The following is an 18,292-nucleotide window of genomic DNA, read 5'->3' as shown; positions in this document are numbered from 1 at the left end:
TCTCTCTCTCTCTCTCTCTCGCTTTCATAGATCTGAGTTTAGCAGTGTTTCAGTTTATATGGTCTAGATCTACCAAGTTTGAACTTGTCTAGTTGGGCTTGGCTTGGGTCTAGCTGTTGTGCTTGGCTTCTTCCTGCCACAGCCTGTGGAAGTGAACCCACTGTGCTCCACTGACAAGCTGTTCTGCTCCTGGATTAGCTGGCTGGATCTCATCCCTAGCCCCTCTGCTGGGAGCTCCACTTCTGGGTTCCATCCTCGGTCTGATCACTGGCCAGAGGGAGGTCCTGGTGGGCAGCAGGACCCACGTACCAGACCTGGCTGCTGGCTGGAGGTGGGAGGTTCCGACCAGTCATGGGGCCTGGTTGCCAGTTGAAGGCCAGAGATGGGAGGTTCTGGTGGGGCACAGGGCCTGGAGGCAAGCGGTCCCAGCAGGTCATGGGCCCAGGAGCCTGGCTGTAGGTGGGAGCTCTGTGTTCTTTAAAAACTAAAAAAGTGGGTCATTATGCACAGTTTCTCCAATGACTATGTCTGCAAACCTATCCTGAAGAATTTGATGTTCTGGCCACTAATGAGGTTACCTCTCTTCTTTCACTAACTCCAAGGCAGATGGGATTTACTCTTAAAGAATGAATCCTGAAATTAAGACCAAGTAAAGTACAAGAACCCATACAATCTCTGGTAAAAAGTAAGTGGCAATCTACTGCCTTGCTTTTACAAGACTTTAAGTTAAGAATCTTTAAGAAAAAGATGGGCATTTTTTGGTGTTCTGCTCACTTCCCATATCAGCCCTATGAAAAGGTGAGTGGGAAAACAGGGCCACACACAGAATGTAAAAGTAGGGGTTCTGAGGAAAAGCTGTGGTTCTTGGCTTACTGTGCCCTTCCTGTCCGGTGGTTTTCAGGAGACAGCATAACAGGACATGGTGTCACAGGTAGGTGGTGGGCACTGGGGTATTTTCAGAGGGAGGGAATGAAGGGGTAAGAGAGCTGAGCAGGCCTTGTTCTTACCTAGGCCCAGCTTGCCAAGGAGCAGCAGGAAGGTTGATTGTGGGCATGTAGCTTCAGTTCTGCTTTCCAGCAGTCCTGACAGCATGTGTTTGCTTTCCCCCCCCCCCCCCCCCGCAACTTACCCTGTGAGGGAGACTGAGGTTTCTTGGGCTGGAACGCAGCACATGCAGGGCGTGGTGGGGGCAGCGGGGGTCTACTGCAGGCAAGCAGTTCTCCATCAGGCTCCAGCTCGGTCCCAGGGATAAACATGTACAGGTCATCATAGGGGTCTTCAGAGCAGTCACTGGCTTCCTCTGCGGGGCTGAGCAGTGTCTTCTCACCTGGCCCAGGTTCCTGCTTCTCCCCTGTCTCCTCAGTGACTTCCGTGATGTCCTCACTCTGCCTGGGTGTCCTCCTGCTTCCTTGGTGCAGGTACAAGGTTGGACTCACTGAGGCTGTGCGGGAGGAGACTGTCACCTCATAGGCACACAGGACGAGCTCAGCTTCCTCCACTAAGCCCTCCATCCCACCCTGAACTTTCTCCCAGACAGGCAGTCAGCTGCTTTTGCCTCCAGAACCTCTTCCCTTGGTTTTATACGCAGTAAATGCTCTTTAAGCACTCAAGGAGAGCATAGCAAAAATACTACAATGGAATAACTTTAAATCTTAAGAAAACCTTAAATTTCTTTTGTTTAAAAAACAACAAACAAACAAACACCTCTAGAGAAAGGATTCCAAACAATTGATAGACCTTAGAATTTCCAGTCAGTAGAACCTCTACAGCAGATTTTGGACTATATAAATTATTCTTTTCAATGCAAATATTTGTTTTATGATGTTACTAAACTAAAATATTGCTTAAAAAGTCAAGTGGTGGGGTGCAGAGACAAAGTACTTTTCTTAAAAAAAAGTCAAGAGTTATGTGGTACAAAACTTTCAGCAATGGGAAGAAAAATAGCTATTTGGAGAAATCACACCCAGCATGGTCTCCAGATGGATACCTGGACTTTTATTTATTTATTTTTATTTCTTTCATGTGAGAAGAAGAAAGCTACAGTTTCCATGGCTGAAACTGAACCAGGCCCTTAGTTAGCAGCCTGGGCAGAGCAGAGGCTCCTGTCTGGATGCTCTAGCTATGTGGGGCTCGTTCCTCTTGCTGCTTCTAATTCCCAGACATCAATCTTGTTAAGAGGAGTCCCTAAGATGTGACGGGCAGGTGGTAGACTCTGGGGCCACTCCGTGCTGTCTGGGCAAGTGGGCAATCGGCTCGGAGCGACAGTGATGCATCCCTGTAGCCACACTTGAGCGTGAGCTGACGTTACTCACAGGTGCACTTTTGTATTCTATGCTTCTTGAAACCGTGCAAGGGAGTCTCTGAGAAGCCCATTAAACATGGAAACCTGCTGTAATGGTTGCCACACTGCATCAACTTGAGAAGCTTAGAAGCTTAATGGAGTGATTTAGAAGGGGGTACTGTACTCTAGGATGTGGTAACGCTTGATTCATCTGGTTGGCGTGACTCAGTGGGGGCTAGCTTCCTCACTTTGTAAACACCCTGAGCCTGTGCAAGAGGAGGTCGGAGAGATGGCCTGAGTACTGCACCTGAGGGCGGGTGTGCTGTTTACAGTGTAAGGAGGAAAAGACGCTTGTTCTCCCCACCACTTTTTTTCGTTTATTTTCCTCTTGTTGCTTTTGCTGTCTTCTGCTGCTATGACCAGCTGCCCCTTTGCCATGCCGCCCTGCTTTGGAGCCAGCTGACTATGGACTGAAACCTCTACAGACTGTGAGCTAAATAAACCCTTCCCTTCTTTAACTTTGAGAGTCCTGCATTTTGTCCTAGCACTGAGAGAAAAGTCACTAACACACCTGGTCCCGCGAGCACTAGGTTGGGTGGGCAGTGGGTGTTGGCCTGCTGTGCATTTGTGGTGATGCCAGTGGAAATCACTTGACTCAGGGGTTGTACGCCTTACTCCTCCATGTGAGTTGGGGGGCTGAGCCTCATCATACCGTTTCATACACATGCAGTCTTTATTTCCAAACTGCGGATACAGTTTTCTTCACAAACTACTGAAATGCTCTTTTATTATTAAAGGCATTTTTTTCCAGAGGATTAAATATAATGATACATGTCTGGTCAGTATCAGTGATGACCTTATCACCTTTGTTAACATTCAACAATAAAATATGTAGCAGAAAACTTGATGCATTAATGTAATATTTAGCTTTTGTGTGTCTTCCAATAGTGTTTGAAGGCAATTACGGATTTCAACAATATATGTACTGAGCATTGGCCTAAATTTTATTTGATGTGCATGTCAGCCACCATCATTTCAAAAGACTTGTGGTTGTCAGTGTCCCATCCCTCTTTATAGATGCTACACATGTGATCAAAGCAGTGAATGCAGCCAGGCCCAGCTTCTTCCAGTGTGTATTTTGGGAAAGAAGCCATAAACCATAATAAGCTGCAGGAAACACAATGTGTACTGATGGTAAGAAGCAGGTGGAGGAAAGAAAGAGCAGTGGTGAACTCAGGCCTGCAGTGGCTGGAATTTAAAGTGCTGAGCTTTGTGCAGTGTAGGGCTTCTTCAGGAATCACAGAGTGAGGGCCGACAGGTATGCATGCTGCTTTCCTGCCCTTTCTAAACAGCAGGACCACATGGATTGTTTGGACTGAGTAACCCTTGGTGTGATTTCCGAATGCATTCCTGTGTCTGTGCCCACTGAGTACCAGTACTGCCCTCTTCCCCGAGACATACGAATGCAAATGTATCCACCTGATGTGGCAAGAGGGTGAGGATGAGCAATTGCTGAGCTCTGGGGATATATCTGAAGGTAGAGTGAAGGGTGTTATGTAGATTGGATGTGGGCTGGGAGGGAAGTGGCATGAAGAAGCAGGAAGGATCCTGTGGGCATGCAGGAAGGAGTTCCACCTTCTCCCTGCCACCAGCAGGTCAGGCAGGTGCTGTGGGAGTGGTGCTGCTCTGTGTGTTCAGGGGACATGAGTGGTAGACACCCTGCAAGGCAGGCTCATGGAAGCTGCTAGAGGTGACCTGGACTTGGTCTCAGACCTGGAAAGACAGAACAGCAGGTCTTACTGCAGCAGGACCTACTGTCCAGTCCACAGTTTTCATTCTGGAAGAGGAAATGCAGGTCAGCAAAGAATGTGGACACCCTGTGAAAAGATACTTGCAAAAGACAGTAGCCAAGCAGAAAACTGTATATCAGGGTGACTTGTGTATTTTCTTCTGAGTAGGAAAATTAGTGTTCAATTATTAGACCTTGAACTTATGAAAGTATATAAATCAGCAAGTGCAGTAGCATCTCCATCATATTATAAGTTAAAAGTCATTCAGTTAAAGTTATTTCACAGCTTTTCATATCCTCTTGAGGTATACTTTCCCATTACATAAATCAAAACATAAAAGATACACACATGGGCACACACACATGCATACACACGTGTGCACCCACATATAACATGGAAGGAGACTCACGGGGAGAGTGTGCAGAAAGTGAAATTCTGTCCTCTTCATAGTCATGTAATTGCTCATTATTTCTACTGACTTCTTCAGTCTGAAAAACAAATGTAATTTTGAATAATGCAGATTAATTCTAAGTCTTCAGTTGATATCTGTACCAATAAGAAATTGTGCACTCTTAGTAAGTGTTTCCGTGCTAGCATACACATGCCTCGGCAGGGTCTTTGTTTGTAATCTCTGCAAGGGACACAAAGTTCACAGTCCTGGAGCTCACAAGTGCTGAGTGACACATAGGACTGAAAACTGGGTGAGAAAGTAGAGCAACTGAGGGGGAATGAAAATTTTTAAATAAAATTAAACACAATGATTTCTCTTAAAAACCATGGGCTTTGTTTCCCTTTTACATTTCTGTATCTTTACATTAAAAAAGTTATCTTTAATGACATGCAATATTATAATACAATGAAAACAATGAACTTATTGCAGGTATGTCTTTTCCATCTTTAAGAGGAAAATATAAAGTAAGAGTGCTGGAATCAGTTTCCCCATCTTCCCTCTCTCTCTGTATCTCTCTGTCTCTGTCTCTGTATTTGTCTGTATCTGACACTGTCTCTATCTCTGTCTCCCCTTCCCCCCATTTCTCTGTGCATTTCTGGGTGATGCAGATAGAATCAGGGTATCACATATGCTCTGCATATCCTTTACCACAGAACCACCTATTTCTATTTTGCTTAGAATTACTGCAAATGACAGAAACTTGCTATTTCTGGGCTTGCTGGTCTTTGCCAATAATCTCTGGAGAAGACACAAATCTAGAGTTGTGACATGTGCTGGCACTCACAGAGAAAGCTTGGCGCCACACATAACATCTTGTGTCTGTCTCAGAACACCTAGGCAAAGGGATGGGCTCTGGCTAACATGTTCCAAGTCACTACTTGAATGATTTAGGGTTTTGTTGTTAATAAAACTGATTTGAATTATTAGGCCACTTGCTCTACATGAAGAATATCTGTATTTGTGTATTTACATTATGTAGAAGCCGTGGTGTATGAAGCTATAAAACCTGTATGCTGGCTTCTCCAAGATAGTTTATCATCTGCTTTGGCCAGTGAGGTCCCTCATTTTGTTTTTTGCTTTAATAATGTATAATTGCAGGGAAGCAACATCATCCCTGAGTTATAGTGGAATTGTAAGAATCAAAACCTCTGTGGTGTTTTTAGGGAGCTGAAATAAATAACCCATTTTATATTCCAATCTTGTTTTTTCATTGGTGGATTTTGCATAATGCTGACATGAAAATAGTCATGTAGTTTAGTATTTTGAGTGGCATGAAGAAAGAAGTTCCTATGCTTTGGGAGTAAAGTCATTGTTTAATGTAGCTATTCTTTGTTTCCAATTAGTCTATCCCATATATTTCATAAGGTAGATCAAGCAAGCATCTGTTTAAAAAAATTTCAGAGGGGGGACTATAATACATAGGTAGGAATATTGTGGGCAGTCAGATAGGGCTGTGCCCTGGAGATGTCAATGCAGAAGTCAACTGTGGCTGGAAGCAGATTCACTGAAGGCTTCAAGATAAGGAGCTACTACTCGGCATACACTTCCCCCAGGGATGAACAGCAGTGACTGGTATTCTAAGTAAGCATCAGTCACCTTGGGGTAAAGATCTAAGCTCCTTGTCTACCCCTCCTAGGAAAGTCCTTGTCTACCCTCTTGCACTTGCTACATGACCTTCTTCCCCATTTGATTCCATGTAATCAATGTTACCTAGAAATATACTTGTACACTTACCGGTTAACCACAGTTTTGCCCCACCTCTCACACATCGTATGATTTGCTATTAGATCAATATTACCTTGTGACTATACTTGTAATCATATTGATTGGTTAGAGTTCTGTCCCTCCTTAAACCCACCTCACTTCATAACTTTGTTCAATAAATGCCTTTGAGAAATGGGGTTGGTGGACAACTCACTTTCTGGGCCCTCTTCTGTCCCTCTTAGACAGAAACTTTCATTCTTTCAAACATTTTCTTTACTCTTAAAAAAATTCATAGTACTCTCAAAAGCACACCAAGGAATGCTTTTGCCAGTTGACTACAAGGAATTGTATCCACAGATTTATAACAGTTGAGAAAATTCCTATGTATTATTCACTAGCTTAGGCATTATGAGCTCAAAATCACTGTAAAATAATAAAAACTAATAAAAGACTCTGGGCCAGTGTTAAATGTGTACATGTGTATTAAAATCATCCTTTTGTCATAACTTAGGCTATATGACATTTGTACAATCAGCAAACATCCCAAACCCAAGTATCTCAAATAAATTTGCTTCCAGTTTTTTAAAAACAACCTAGTTTTCTTGACTTTAGTACTTCAGTAATTATTACATACAATTCATATATTGTATAATTCCTTCTAATACACATATTTGTTTTCTCAAGCATGAAGTTATCTTTAATAGTGTTTGCACAAAGAAATGAGCTGTCTACATTGACAATCACATTTGAAAAACATGTTACCTGAGTAGGGTGGCAAAAGCCAGTGATTCTAGCATTTGGGGGGCTAAGGCAAGAGGATCATGAATTCAAGGCCAGTCTGAATTACAAAGAGAGACTGTCTCAAAACCTCCTCTCTCCCCTCAAAGAAAATCATTCTAGATCTAATGAGTCATTAGTAACTCTTCAAAAAAAATTCCCAGAACATCTTCACAGAATAGTCTCCTGATGTTTCAACACTAGCCATTTTTATACGTGGCTATGTGGTGTTGCAGACAGAACATAGAATTGGAGTCAATTTAAGAACCAATTGTGTATTTACAGTTTATTAATTGTGTGACACTGGGTGAGACACTCAGCTTGAACCCTCAGTGTTATCCTTGTAACATGTGGATAGTGATTCACGTGTTGCTTGCCCGAGGGATAAATTAGAATAATGTAAGTAAAATAGATGTCTCTTTAGCACAGAGTAGGTGCTGAATAACTGTAATCTGAGCATTGGATTCCTCTTCTTCATATAAAATATAGATCTACTTTTAAGCAAATCTGGTTGCCATTTCTCAGTCTACAGTTTCACATTATTTATTCATTTGAGAAATTTCTAAGCAGGTGTGGTAGATGATTGGCACTCTATTAGTATAAGGAAGCTAAACATTAAAAGATATATAGTACCTACCGTCAAAAGTCACATTTTTAGCCTTTTGTGGTGGGGCATGCCTGCAATAACAGCACTTGTGAGGCTGAGGCAGGAGGATAATCAGGTTTTTGAGGTCAACTTGGGTTACATAGTGAGTTTAAGGCCAGCCTGAACTACACAGGGAGACTTTGTCTCAGAGAGAGAGAGAGAGAGAGAGAGAGAGAGAGAGAGAGAGAGAGAGAGAGAGATTCATAGTTTTAGCTAAGATTTCAGGCATGTGCCACTATGCCTGGACGGTAAGTTTTGTTTTTAATCCACCATGCTTACGGATATTTCCTGTGAGGTACTGGCATCTTTATTGGGCTTTCCACTTGGTTTGACTTTGCCAATCTCTGCCACTAACATGAAAGTTAAAATTAAAATCTAACTTTTTGTTAGGGTTGTCATTATTAATGTGAAAAATAGCTATCTTCATTTGAGACTACAGGTTCTCAAATGCTGACAAGTAGTTAATTCTCTTTCTCACATGCTCACTTAAGAGTAAAACAATGTGTCGCACTAAAAATGTAGCAATTTGGATGTATTTCCCAGCAAACTTTGCAGTTCAGTGCAGTCCAGGAGCTATACTGCCCAGGCCTCTCCACAGGTTGGCTTTTCCTGGGCTCTCTCCTGTCCCTCTCCTCTTCTCACAGACTATGTTTCCAGGTGAGCGCACTGCCTGCCCTTACACAATACTCCTATCCCAAGGACTCATGGGTGTCTTGAGCTCCAGACTTTCCTGAGGTAGAGCCTAGGACTACCAGACCAACTAGTAGACCACTAGAAGGGATGGTCGTGGAAGCAAAGGAAAAACCTGCAAAGAGATGTGTCCAAAATAATTAGGGTAGAGCTTTCAGGAGACTGCAGTACCAAACCATTCACCAAGGATAGAAGGAACAGTTTCCCAAGTGGTTCTTCAGATGGAGGAGAAGGGTACATAGGAGGGGAAGGATAATAAGGAAACCAGTTTTCACAAGTGGACCAGTTCCTCAGGGCAAGGGCATTACATATTGCAAACATACACTAATAAAAATGAAGAAAACTTTTAAAAGACAAATTTTTTTCTGATCAACATTGCTGATAACTCCTGGAAATTTTGTGAATTTAAACTGGACTGAAGGAGCTTATTTTAGCAGTCAAGGTGAAAAGAAATGAGACTGAAGGAAGGAAACATATATACTGGTTAAAAAAAATTATGAGAAAGATCTCAGAAATAATGACCAGAGTTTTTAGAGCTTTTTTGGATGGCAAAAGTTGGAGAACAAGAGTCAAATATGTCCATGTTTGTTCCTGTTCTCTATGCCTGGTAGCTGGCTCTAATGTTTACACTCTCTTTCAGACACTCCTTCAAAGAACTCTGCATTTTCAGATGAGAGCACTGATTAACAATGTCTTTTATTATGAAATATATAATGAGAGTTTGAGGCCAAGATAGAATACGTACATCATAATTTTCCCCTGTTCCTGGAACAGGAACATATTTATACTTGGAGTGTGCATGTGACTACAAAGTGATGAGTCGTTTAGTTGCTTTGTGAGATCAAGAAGTCCCTATCTTGGTAATACAGAAAATATGCTGGTGCCTCGGTTCATGAACACTTTTGCTTGTGAATAATTTGGTTCTCAAAAGCATTCAGGAGAATACTGTTTCTGTTTGTGAATTCTTCATCAGATGACAAATGTGACCACGGCCACCATTCTCACACAAATACAAATGTGGTCATCTTCTCCAGAATTGCAGATAGAAACTGAGTTTTTGAGCTGAGGGGCCACTACAGTTGTATGGTGACCAAATAAACTGTTAATTTTATCAATGAGATATTTACCTATAAAAATAGGTTAATGGGGGCTGGCCAAATAGCTTAGTGGATTAAAGTGCCTGCTTAGGCAGATGTAGGGGTGGGGAGCTTGATCCCTGGGCCTGCTGTGCTGGCCCTGCCCCCCAGGGTGCACTGATATGGGGATTGAGACTGGGCATGGTGGGGCATGCCTGTAATCCCAGCACTTGCAAGGCTGTAAACAGGAGGCTCACTAGGAGTCCGATCTATGCAGTGAGACCCTCTATACCCTGTTTTAAATAAAAAAAAAAAGAAAAGAAAAAGAAAAAAGAAGAAAAGGCTAACAGAACTGAATTGAAAATTAGTACCAAGTCAATATTAAGTTACAAAGATACCAAAACAATTATTCAAATACCATTATTACTCTATTTTTTCTAATATATATATATATAAAACTTGCCAAGAAATCAGTTGCATCAACTGTTTCAGGCACACATGAACAGTATACTGAAACCAAAACACAGAGCTCTGTCTGCCATTTAGAAATCAAGTTAGGGGGCCAGCAAGTTAACTCAGTGTTTTGAAGTACCTGCTTAGGCAAGCTTAGGCAAGCACAGGGACCAACTGTGGTTGGATCCCTGGCACCACATGACTTGCCATCGCCTCCTCCAGGGTGGGCTGAGCTGGCCACAAAAAAAAAAAAAAAAAAAAAAAAAAAAGAAATCAAGTTAGGTGAGGAGATAGGAAAAGAAAGGGTTTAATAAAAGAAAACTTCAGGTAGTCAGCAGGATGTAATCAAGCAAGTCAATGATCAAAGCTAAGAAGCAGGATTATTCTTAATTTAACCTTCTTTAGTTTTGGAAAGATATACAGAACTCAGCTAAAATATCCTAAAGGAGAAATATCTGATAAAGACAACTTTATACAAATTAGAACAACTGAGACTGGGCACATCTTAGGATGCCATATAACATGTTCAAGCCTGATCATTGTCACCAACATGGGTCAGTTACCAGACTTAAATGTTGTGCCCATGTAATGCTAGGTCTATAAAGAAAATGCAAAGTAGCAGTATGTTAGGAATGTGAATCATTAGTGTGTTTAGAAGGCTCCAATCGAATTACATCTTTTGAAAGTCCTTTCATTTGGAGGCAAACTGGGTAGAAACTAAACAATGGATGGATTTACATGTTCCCAGGTTGGTAAACAGATGTCAGTGAAAAGAAAAAGATCTATGTTTACATTGACAGGTTTATATTTATGCTGACTCATACCAAGAGCCAATATTTTGTTGTTGTTGTTGTTGTTTCTTCTGAGCCTTAGTTATTTTGCATGTGAGTCAAAGGGAGCCAAGTGGAAAAAAACAAGCCAAATAATAGAAGGCTGGCATTGCCATGATAGTTGTTGGATATTTCATTTATATAAACTCAGAGGTGCAGGTGGCTTCTGAAATCCAAGCCATAGCAAACATAAAACATCAGTTAGAGACCTAGCAATTTCCCACAAAAATTATACTATTCAGTTTGAGATAATAAGTGTTATTTGATGCCTACAGCACAAGGTCTTTTAGGTTTAGATTACTACTAACTATCAGCAAATAAGTGTTATTTGACAAATTAAGCAAACGATTCTTAAAGCTCATGTTTTTGCCAATCTATTCCCAGTAGGTTTTATGTACTAGGATAATAATCCCCAGCTTCCCAATACAAAATTAGATGAGTTGATTCTCATTGACTGAAGTATTTAAAACACAGAAGTCAGACAGAAAAGGTGATTGAAAATTAGCAAAGACCTGGAGTGAGAATGATAACATTTCAAAGCTTCTCTTGAGAGCAAGCAAATTCACATTAGGTGTGAATACACACAGGCATTCTCCGTGTAAAGTGGGGTTGCTTTTTAATTACAACACAGCATATTACAGCACTGTACATATGCTGTCTCCCTTTATAATTCTACATTTCAGTTCTGGAATTCAACTGGGAATGATGTGAGCATCATTGAGTAGCAGAGAAGTATCTCATCTAAAAATCAAAACAAAACAAAACAAGAAGAAGAAAAATAGAACTGAGCACACCTATCCACCATGAATAATATTTTTACTCAAAGCCAAAGCATTCACCTGACCTCAGTTGTTGGATCCCAGAAAATCAATCACCACAGACCTCCTCTTCTATAGGCCCAAAAGAAGTACAGAGGGAGGTACACATTCTAAATCCTTCCCTAGTCCAGCTCTGTTCCAGTGATATCACTCCCAGGTAAGAAAAGCACCACACACACCCAAATGGACCAAAAACCTGGAACAGAATGAATTTGACAGGTCAACAACACAAGCCTGGTAAAAGTAAATTGGCAGTATTTAAGGTAAAATCAAGTGGAAATCTCCTCTGGTAGAAGGATTAACATTGTTAGTAAAGAAATATTTATCTCCCATGCCTGCTTGTAAGATCAAAATAGAAGAAAATCAATAAAACCAATAAGACCACATTGTAAGATAAACATCATTTTCTTGAACCTAGACATCTAAAAGTTCCAATTTGTGACGCCGATACATTTGATCTGTGGGGCTCACAGCCAAGACACAGAGGCATCACTGCTTTCATTTTGTAAGCAGCGCAGTGTGCTTGGATCTGCTTTACTCTGAGGCTGAGAACTACAAGTCTGCTTGTTGGTAGATGGCAGCTTAGGGTTGCACAGCCTTCTGAGACTGAAGGATTTTCCAGGCCAGTTTCCGCTGGTGTAAATGACTCTACATCTTCACAAGCATAGCCTAAAAAAAGCCAGAGCTCATCTAATGGAAATCATGGTGCATCCAATATCTATTCTAATCTGGCAGCAAATCCCATGAATGTGTAATGCTACATGAAGTTTAAATAAATTTGCCTAAAATAGTTTACCTTCAGCTGTAGCTTTGGAGAAAGCTTTTGTTGTTTTGTTATTTTAAATGCAGCGAGCTATTCACTTTCAGAAGGAAAAGCCTATATTTTACACTTGAAGGAAGGCCATTTTCACAAAGGTTATGTGTAAATTCAAAACAGTCTACTTAAATTAAATCAAAATTCATATGCAAATAGAAGATTTAATGTTATTCATTTCGTTTGAAAGTGCCTCTGAAACTGTGAAATTCTATAGAAATGAACAGCAGCTCAGCACATGTAAAGATAGCGTTGAAGCCCTGGGCCTAGTTTCCCAACTCTGAAGAGTAATGTTTTGTCTAGATATTTGAACAACTTTACACTATTATGGATCATGTCATTAAAACAGCATGATAAGGATTGAGCTACCTTACTGGGGATTTGCATTCATTACTAGCTGAACTAAGCGGATCAATAAAAAATTAAGTATTATGCTCTGTGTTTGAGGACATTTTGAAGGTTTATAATGCTTTATGCCTTACTAAAAGGCTAAACAGCTTTTTCACTAAAGCAGTGGCAGGTCATCTTGCATAAATCAGTCCCTAAAGATTTATAACAACAGCAGCGGAGATCTCTTTTTATTTACTTTTTGAAAGATGTTTGTTCAGAACCTACTAAACATTAGAAACTAGGCTTTTAATGAGAATACAAGGCAGAATACTTTAAATTTCCCTTAGAAAGCACAGATATAGATATGCCTATTTATCATACATACGATAAATGTAAAAATGTTATTACTAATAACTGTATAACTTACTATGTAACAGACAGTATTTTTTTTTTTTCACTGTCAGGAATCCAACTCAGGATCTTGTACTTGTCAGGCAGGCACTTATGCCCCTGAGCTACCTTCCTGGCCCCCGACACTAAATTCTATATGTACATTAACTTAGTTAATTTTTAAAACAATTTTTTTGAGTTAAGTTTACTACTATAACTCTTATTAAATTAATGAAAAACAGGCATGTTGGGCTAATTGATTTCTTTGATGTATTAAAAATAAGGAATGTTCCCTCCAACAATAAGGAATATGAGGAAGAATTTCCCGAGTTATCTGCAAGTACCACAGAGGGGTCATAAGGCACAGCTCTCAAAAATTTACAAGAAACACAGATGCTTCGGGGAGGTGGCCCTTGAGACATCCAGGGCAGGGACAGCCCAAAAAGGATGAGGCATGGATGTGGATGACCATGAGGTGTCAGTGTGGCTCGAGGGAAGGGCACAGGTGGCTGTGTGTGGCAGCCAGTGTTGTTGGCACCTCCTGCCTCTGTCCTCATCCTGGGTGGCCAGTGCCTGGCTCTTGTCAGAGGTGGGGTGCTGTCTGAGTGAAGAGGAAACAGAAGGCCACTCAAGTACCACACAAAAGATAGGTGATAAAGTAGTCAAGGCACTGGAGAATAGCAGAACCTCATGACATCAAGTGACAGGGCTGTCATCCTGTGATGGATGGGCTTTCTTCATGTGACAGGGCTGTCACAGTGTGGTTCAGTGAGGTGTGATCATATGACAGGGACATCATCATGTGTTGGGGTTGTTTTAACCATGTTCAGGGTCTTAGGTGATGGACAGGGTATCCTCATGTGACAATGGTGCCATTACAGGACAGGATGTTGTCACATGACAGACAGGAGTATAGCCAAATGACTGGTGTGGGTACCAAGGGCTGCAGCCAGCCCCAGGTTGTGTGTGTGTGGGGGGGATGGGAGGGCCTCCAGGCCAACCCACTGTGCCTCTCTCCCTGCTGTGCCTTCTTGCAAGACGAGGTATCATTCAGAGTAGCAAAAGACAGCTGTGCCTTTTATATTTGGCTTGGATACAAACACTGTGAAAATATCTTATAAATGTTTCTTGTCTTCTGTAAAATAAAAATGGGGTGAATGGAGATATGTTACCAACACAGAATGTCGCTTTAGGCCCAGTCTTCCAGAAAACAGTGTTGAAGAGGAAAATGCTACAACTCAGAACAGATGGGTTTCACAGTGCTACAGTTTGATAATTCAATGGGCTGAGTCTCCTAGAGAACGGCAGTGTACCTGGTTACTCCTCCTGAGTCCACCTGCAGCGACATGCCATTACTGTTACACACACTTCACCAAATAGAAAACAGAAGAAAAGGAGATTTCCTAAGATGATTTGTTGACAGTAGCTAGCTGAAGGCAAGTTTTAGCTCTAATTCCTTTCTTGGATATATCTGCCTGGTAGCTAGCAGCGCTGATCTGTCCTGTTGTCAGTTGAGAGATGTAGATCCTGAGACTAAAAAGCTGAGCACAGTTCTCTGCAGTCACAAGGCAATTATCCACCACCCCTGCCCCCTGCTGGGGGTGGGGATAGACGATGAAGTAGTCAGCGTAGGAGACTCGCATGTCCCGGATTCACAGCTGTGGGAAGCTGAGACGTGAACCCGGGTGGCTCAGGGCAGCGGCTCCTGTCTGTGGATCCCAGTCTTGCCCGAGACCCTATTGCCAGATGCTTCCCTTCCTGTCAAACTGTCAATGCCATGGGTGCCACAGACAGCTGACTCTACCTGGAATTTAGGAAATGATAACAAGTCAGGAACTGGAGCTGCCAACTCAATGAAGAAATCAATCTTTCCTCTGAAAATAAAAATGAAATTTTAAACCTTTAGATTGTTGCTAAAAATGAATTTGAATTTCATAAAGGATGTGAATAAGTGAGGGAATATGGAATGAATTCTTAAAAAACCTACAATCATATGACATAGTTCAGAGTGATAACCATTATGACCCTAATTAAAAGATAATTATGAATATTTCTGATAATTCCATTTTATTTATTTATTATTATTTTTTAATTTATTTAGTACAGGATCTACAGAGTCTCACTTCATAGATCAAACTCACAGGGATCCTCCTCTTTTCAGCCTCCCAAGTGCTGGGATTACAAGTGTGTGCCACTATGCCCAGTCTCAGTCTCCATCTCAGTGGGCTTAGGGGTGGGTCTGGCACAGCATATGGTGGGGATTGAACCCTGGTTGCTGCACCTGCCTAAGCAGGCGCCTTAGTCCACTGAGCTATCTGGCCAACCTTATTCCTGATAATTTTAGAAAAATTTGTATTTTGCTACTTACCTACAGTGGAACTTCCTAGAAAGTATTACCCTATTCATAAGAAACATTATTATTAGGTAGTCTTTATCCAGTTCTTGAGAGTGGAATAGAAAGGGGGAAAAATTGACATACTATATTGTAGGTACATTGGTCCAAATGTTCTGACAAGAGAATAAAAATTAATTTTAAATTGTGGCTTCAGATTACCTTTTCCAGGGCCTCATTACTATGGAGAACTTTACATTAATACTTCCCTTCTTATTTCTTGTAGCCAATATGTCAGTGATCCTTAGAGCACCTAGCCTTTAGTACTGATTCATCTCTGGAACACAGCACTGTGACTGACAGCACCTTCTCCACCGCTCCCGCAGGAACTACTGACGTGTTGTCTGTTAACACAGAGCTCTCAGATCTCTGCTTGTTCTAGCTAATTTGTTTTATCCAGTCAAATAACAGCTGTCCAGATACATTTTTACTTTATCAAGAGTTTAGCTCATTGAGACACAGACATTAGGCAGTTTGTCTCAGGGTTTATATCTGTTGATTCTTAAGTTACTTTTTGATATGCCAACTGGCTCATTGTTTCCTTTTTTTTTATCTTTCAATCTCTTAAAAAGTTGTATTGACCCCAAAAAGATGGGGTTTTGCAGAATAAGTTAACAGACCCTTATTGACTTCTACGCTGCAGCTTATCGAAAGTCAAGTGGCATGAGTGAGCTGAGCCCTGGGACAGTTGTATGAATCAGAGCTGCATTAGCTATTAAAGTCCACTAAGGGCTCTCCACAGTGACGGGGGGAAAGTTAGTAGACCATGTATCATAGAAAGATATCTGTGGTAAAGATCACAGAGAAATGATCCTAAGATCTGGATATCCTACTCAGAACTGCCTAGTACTTGTCATTGTAAAGAAATATATGTCACATCTGATGCCTGTGTTTTGTGTTCTTAAGATCACGGAAAGATTCTGAATGCTGAAGTTTCTTGTTCATCCCTTTTCCTTTCCCGGGAAGAAGGAGATTGCTGTGTTTTAGGGGGTTGAGAACAGAGAACTTGGAGAGTTTGAGACTGAGGAAGCGTATCAGTATAGATGTTTGCTTTTTGCTCTGGCTGTATAGTAAATGCATGATCAGAGCTCTTTCAACTCCTGATATCCCACTTACTTAGCACCTGTGCAGCAGGATGTGGGTGCATGCCCCTGTGCCCCTAGAAGTAGAACCTGCAGATCTGGGGTCAGATGACTTAGGCTATTGACATGACATAAGAACAATTTCATTTAATTTTTCTTCAAACCAGTTTTCATCTACAAACCAAGTACCTCCTTCTTTGATTATTTTAAGGACTGGCCAGGCTGGCTGTTGGTGACTAGGTGCAATTACTGTGACTCACAGGGGTATAATGTGGTTGTGGGTCCCAGCCTCTGAGACTGCTCCATTGTTCCTGTATTCTGGGTCTTCCAGCATCCCAGAGACCCACCACTGTGTAACATTCTGAGCAGAACTCCAGTTGCTGTTCAGCAGCAGTGTGTGCACCCTTGAAGAAATGTAGCAGTGTGTTTTTGAGCATGAACTCCAAGCCAGCAGTCAGGTCTCAACCCTGAGCCTTCCAGGGACTAGCTCCATGTGGTCCTGCACTTGACTCTGCTGTTCCTCAGCCTGCTCAATTGGAGATAAGATACTTCCATGAACTGAAGAAATTCATGATCACTAGTCTAACCCTATAAAGAGTTCTGACAGATATCCTAGAAAGAGACAGAAACAACCACAACTTTAAGAACAACAAAAAGGAACCACCAAGCAGAGGAAGCAATTAAACAGAGGGAAAAGTAGGGAACCTACAGCAAGAAAATAACATGACAAAGATAAGCCAATACTTATCAGTTATAACCACCAATGTAAATAGCCTCAATTCGTCAAACAAAAGAGGCAGACTGGTAAAATGGATCAAGAAACAAAATTCAACAATATACTGTACACAAGAAGCACATTTAACTCCAAAGGAAATTCATAGACTGAAAGTCGAAGGATAGAGAATAATACTCCAAGTAACAGGAACCTAGAAAAAAATAGGGATAACTATCATGGTTACTGACAATGTCAACTTCAAACCAAGAGTGATCAAAAGAGATAAAGCAGGTCATTACATACTTGTTAGGGGGAAACTGCAAGAGGAAGAGATAACAATCATAAATATGTATGCATCAAATCTAGGAGCACCCAACCATATAAGGCGAATTTTAACAGACATGAAAAATCAAATGAGCAATAGCAAAGTTGTATTGGGAGATTTAACATCCCACTGTCACAAATAGATAGATCACCTAGGTAAAACATCAGCAAAGAAGTAACAGAACTGAGCCAACCTTCTGAAGAAATGGACTTAGTAGACCTTTACAGCATGTCCACTCAACAAAACCAGAAGAATGGAATTTTTAAAGTCAGGATTCACACCTCTTATCTGCCAGTTCACAGAAGTTATGATTCAAATTCTTCACCACTCATTTATTTTTTCTGCGGATAGTATTGGGAGCCATTTTCCTTCACATATTCTTTTTTGAAATGTTGCAGTTCATAGATATTGCAGTCTTTGTGTGGAGTTGGTACATGCCCATGACACACCTTCATTTTTGTTACATCCTCTCCCTCTCACCTCTCCTTATCTATTGTTTCTTTTCCCATTTGTGAAACAACTATTCCTTGTTTCTTATATCTCCTTTTATTTTGATTTTTAATTTTGTTAGACTTTGGGCTTATCATGTAAAAGAAACCATGTGATATTTAAGCGTGTGTGTCTGATTTATTTCCCTTAACATCATGGAATCATAATGCACGCATTTTTCCATGCCTAGGTCTTGCTTACACTGTGTGCTTAGTTTTCCTTTCCTATGTGGCAGTCTT

General features: G+C 41.1%; 1 protein-coding gene across 1 annotated transcript in view; it reads right to left on the bottom strand.

Moving 5' to 3' along the window:
* Bank1 (B cell scaffold protein with ankyrin repeats 1) overlaps nucleotides 1-18,292 on the bottom strand; it is a 323,433-nt gene that overhangs the window by 68,615 nt on the left and 236,526 nt on the right. The window contains exons 8-9 of the mRNA XM_023703868.1: nucleotides 4,481-4,559; nucleotides 1,130-1,441 (exon numbers count right to left, since the gene is read on the bottom strand). Of these exons, the coding sequence (XP_023559636.1) occupies nucleotides 1,130-1,441; nucleotides 4,481-4,559 (391 nt within the window). The remainder of the gene's footprint in view (nucleotides 1-1,129; nucleotides 1,442-4,480; nucleotides 4,560-18,292) is intronic.

Source organism: Octodon degus, unplaced genomic scaffold (assembly GCF_000260255.1).
Source record: "Octodon degus isolate 3935 unplaced genomic scaffold, OctDeg1.0 scaffold00183, whole genome shotgun sequence".
Taxonomy (NCBI): Eukaryota; Metazoa; Chordata; class Mammalia; order Rodentia; family Octodontidae; genus Octodon; species Octodon degus.
This window is presented reverse-complemented; position numbering and strand designations above follow the sequence as displayed.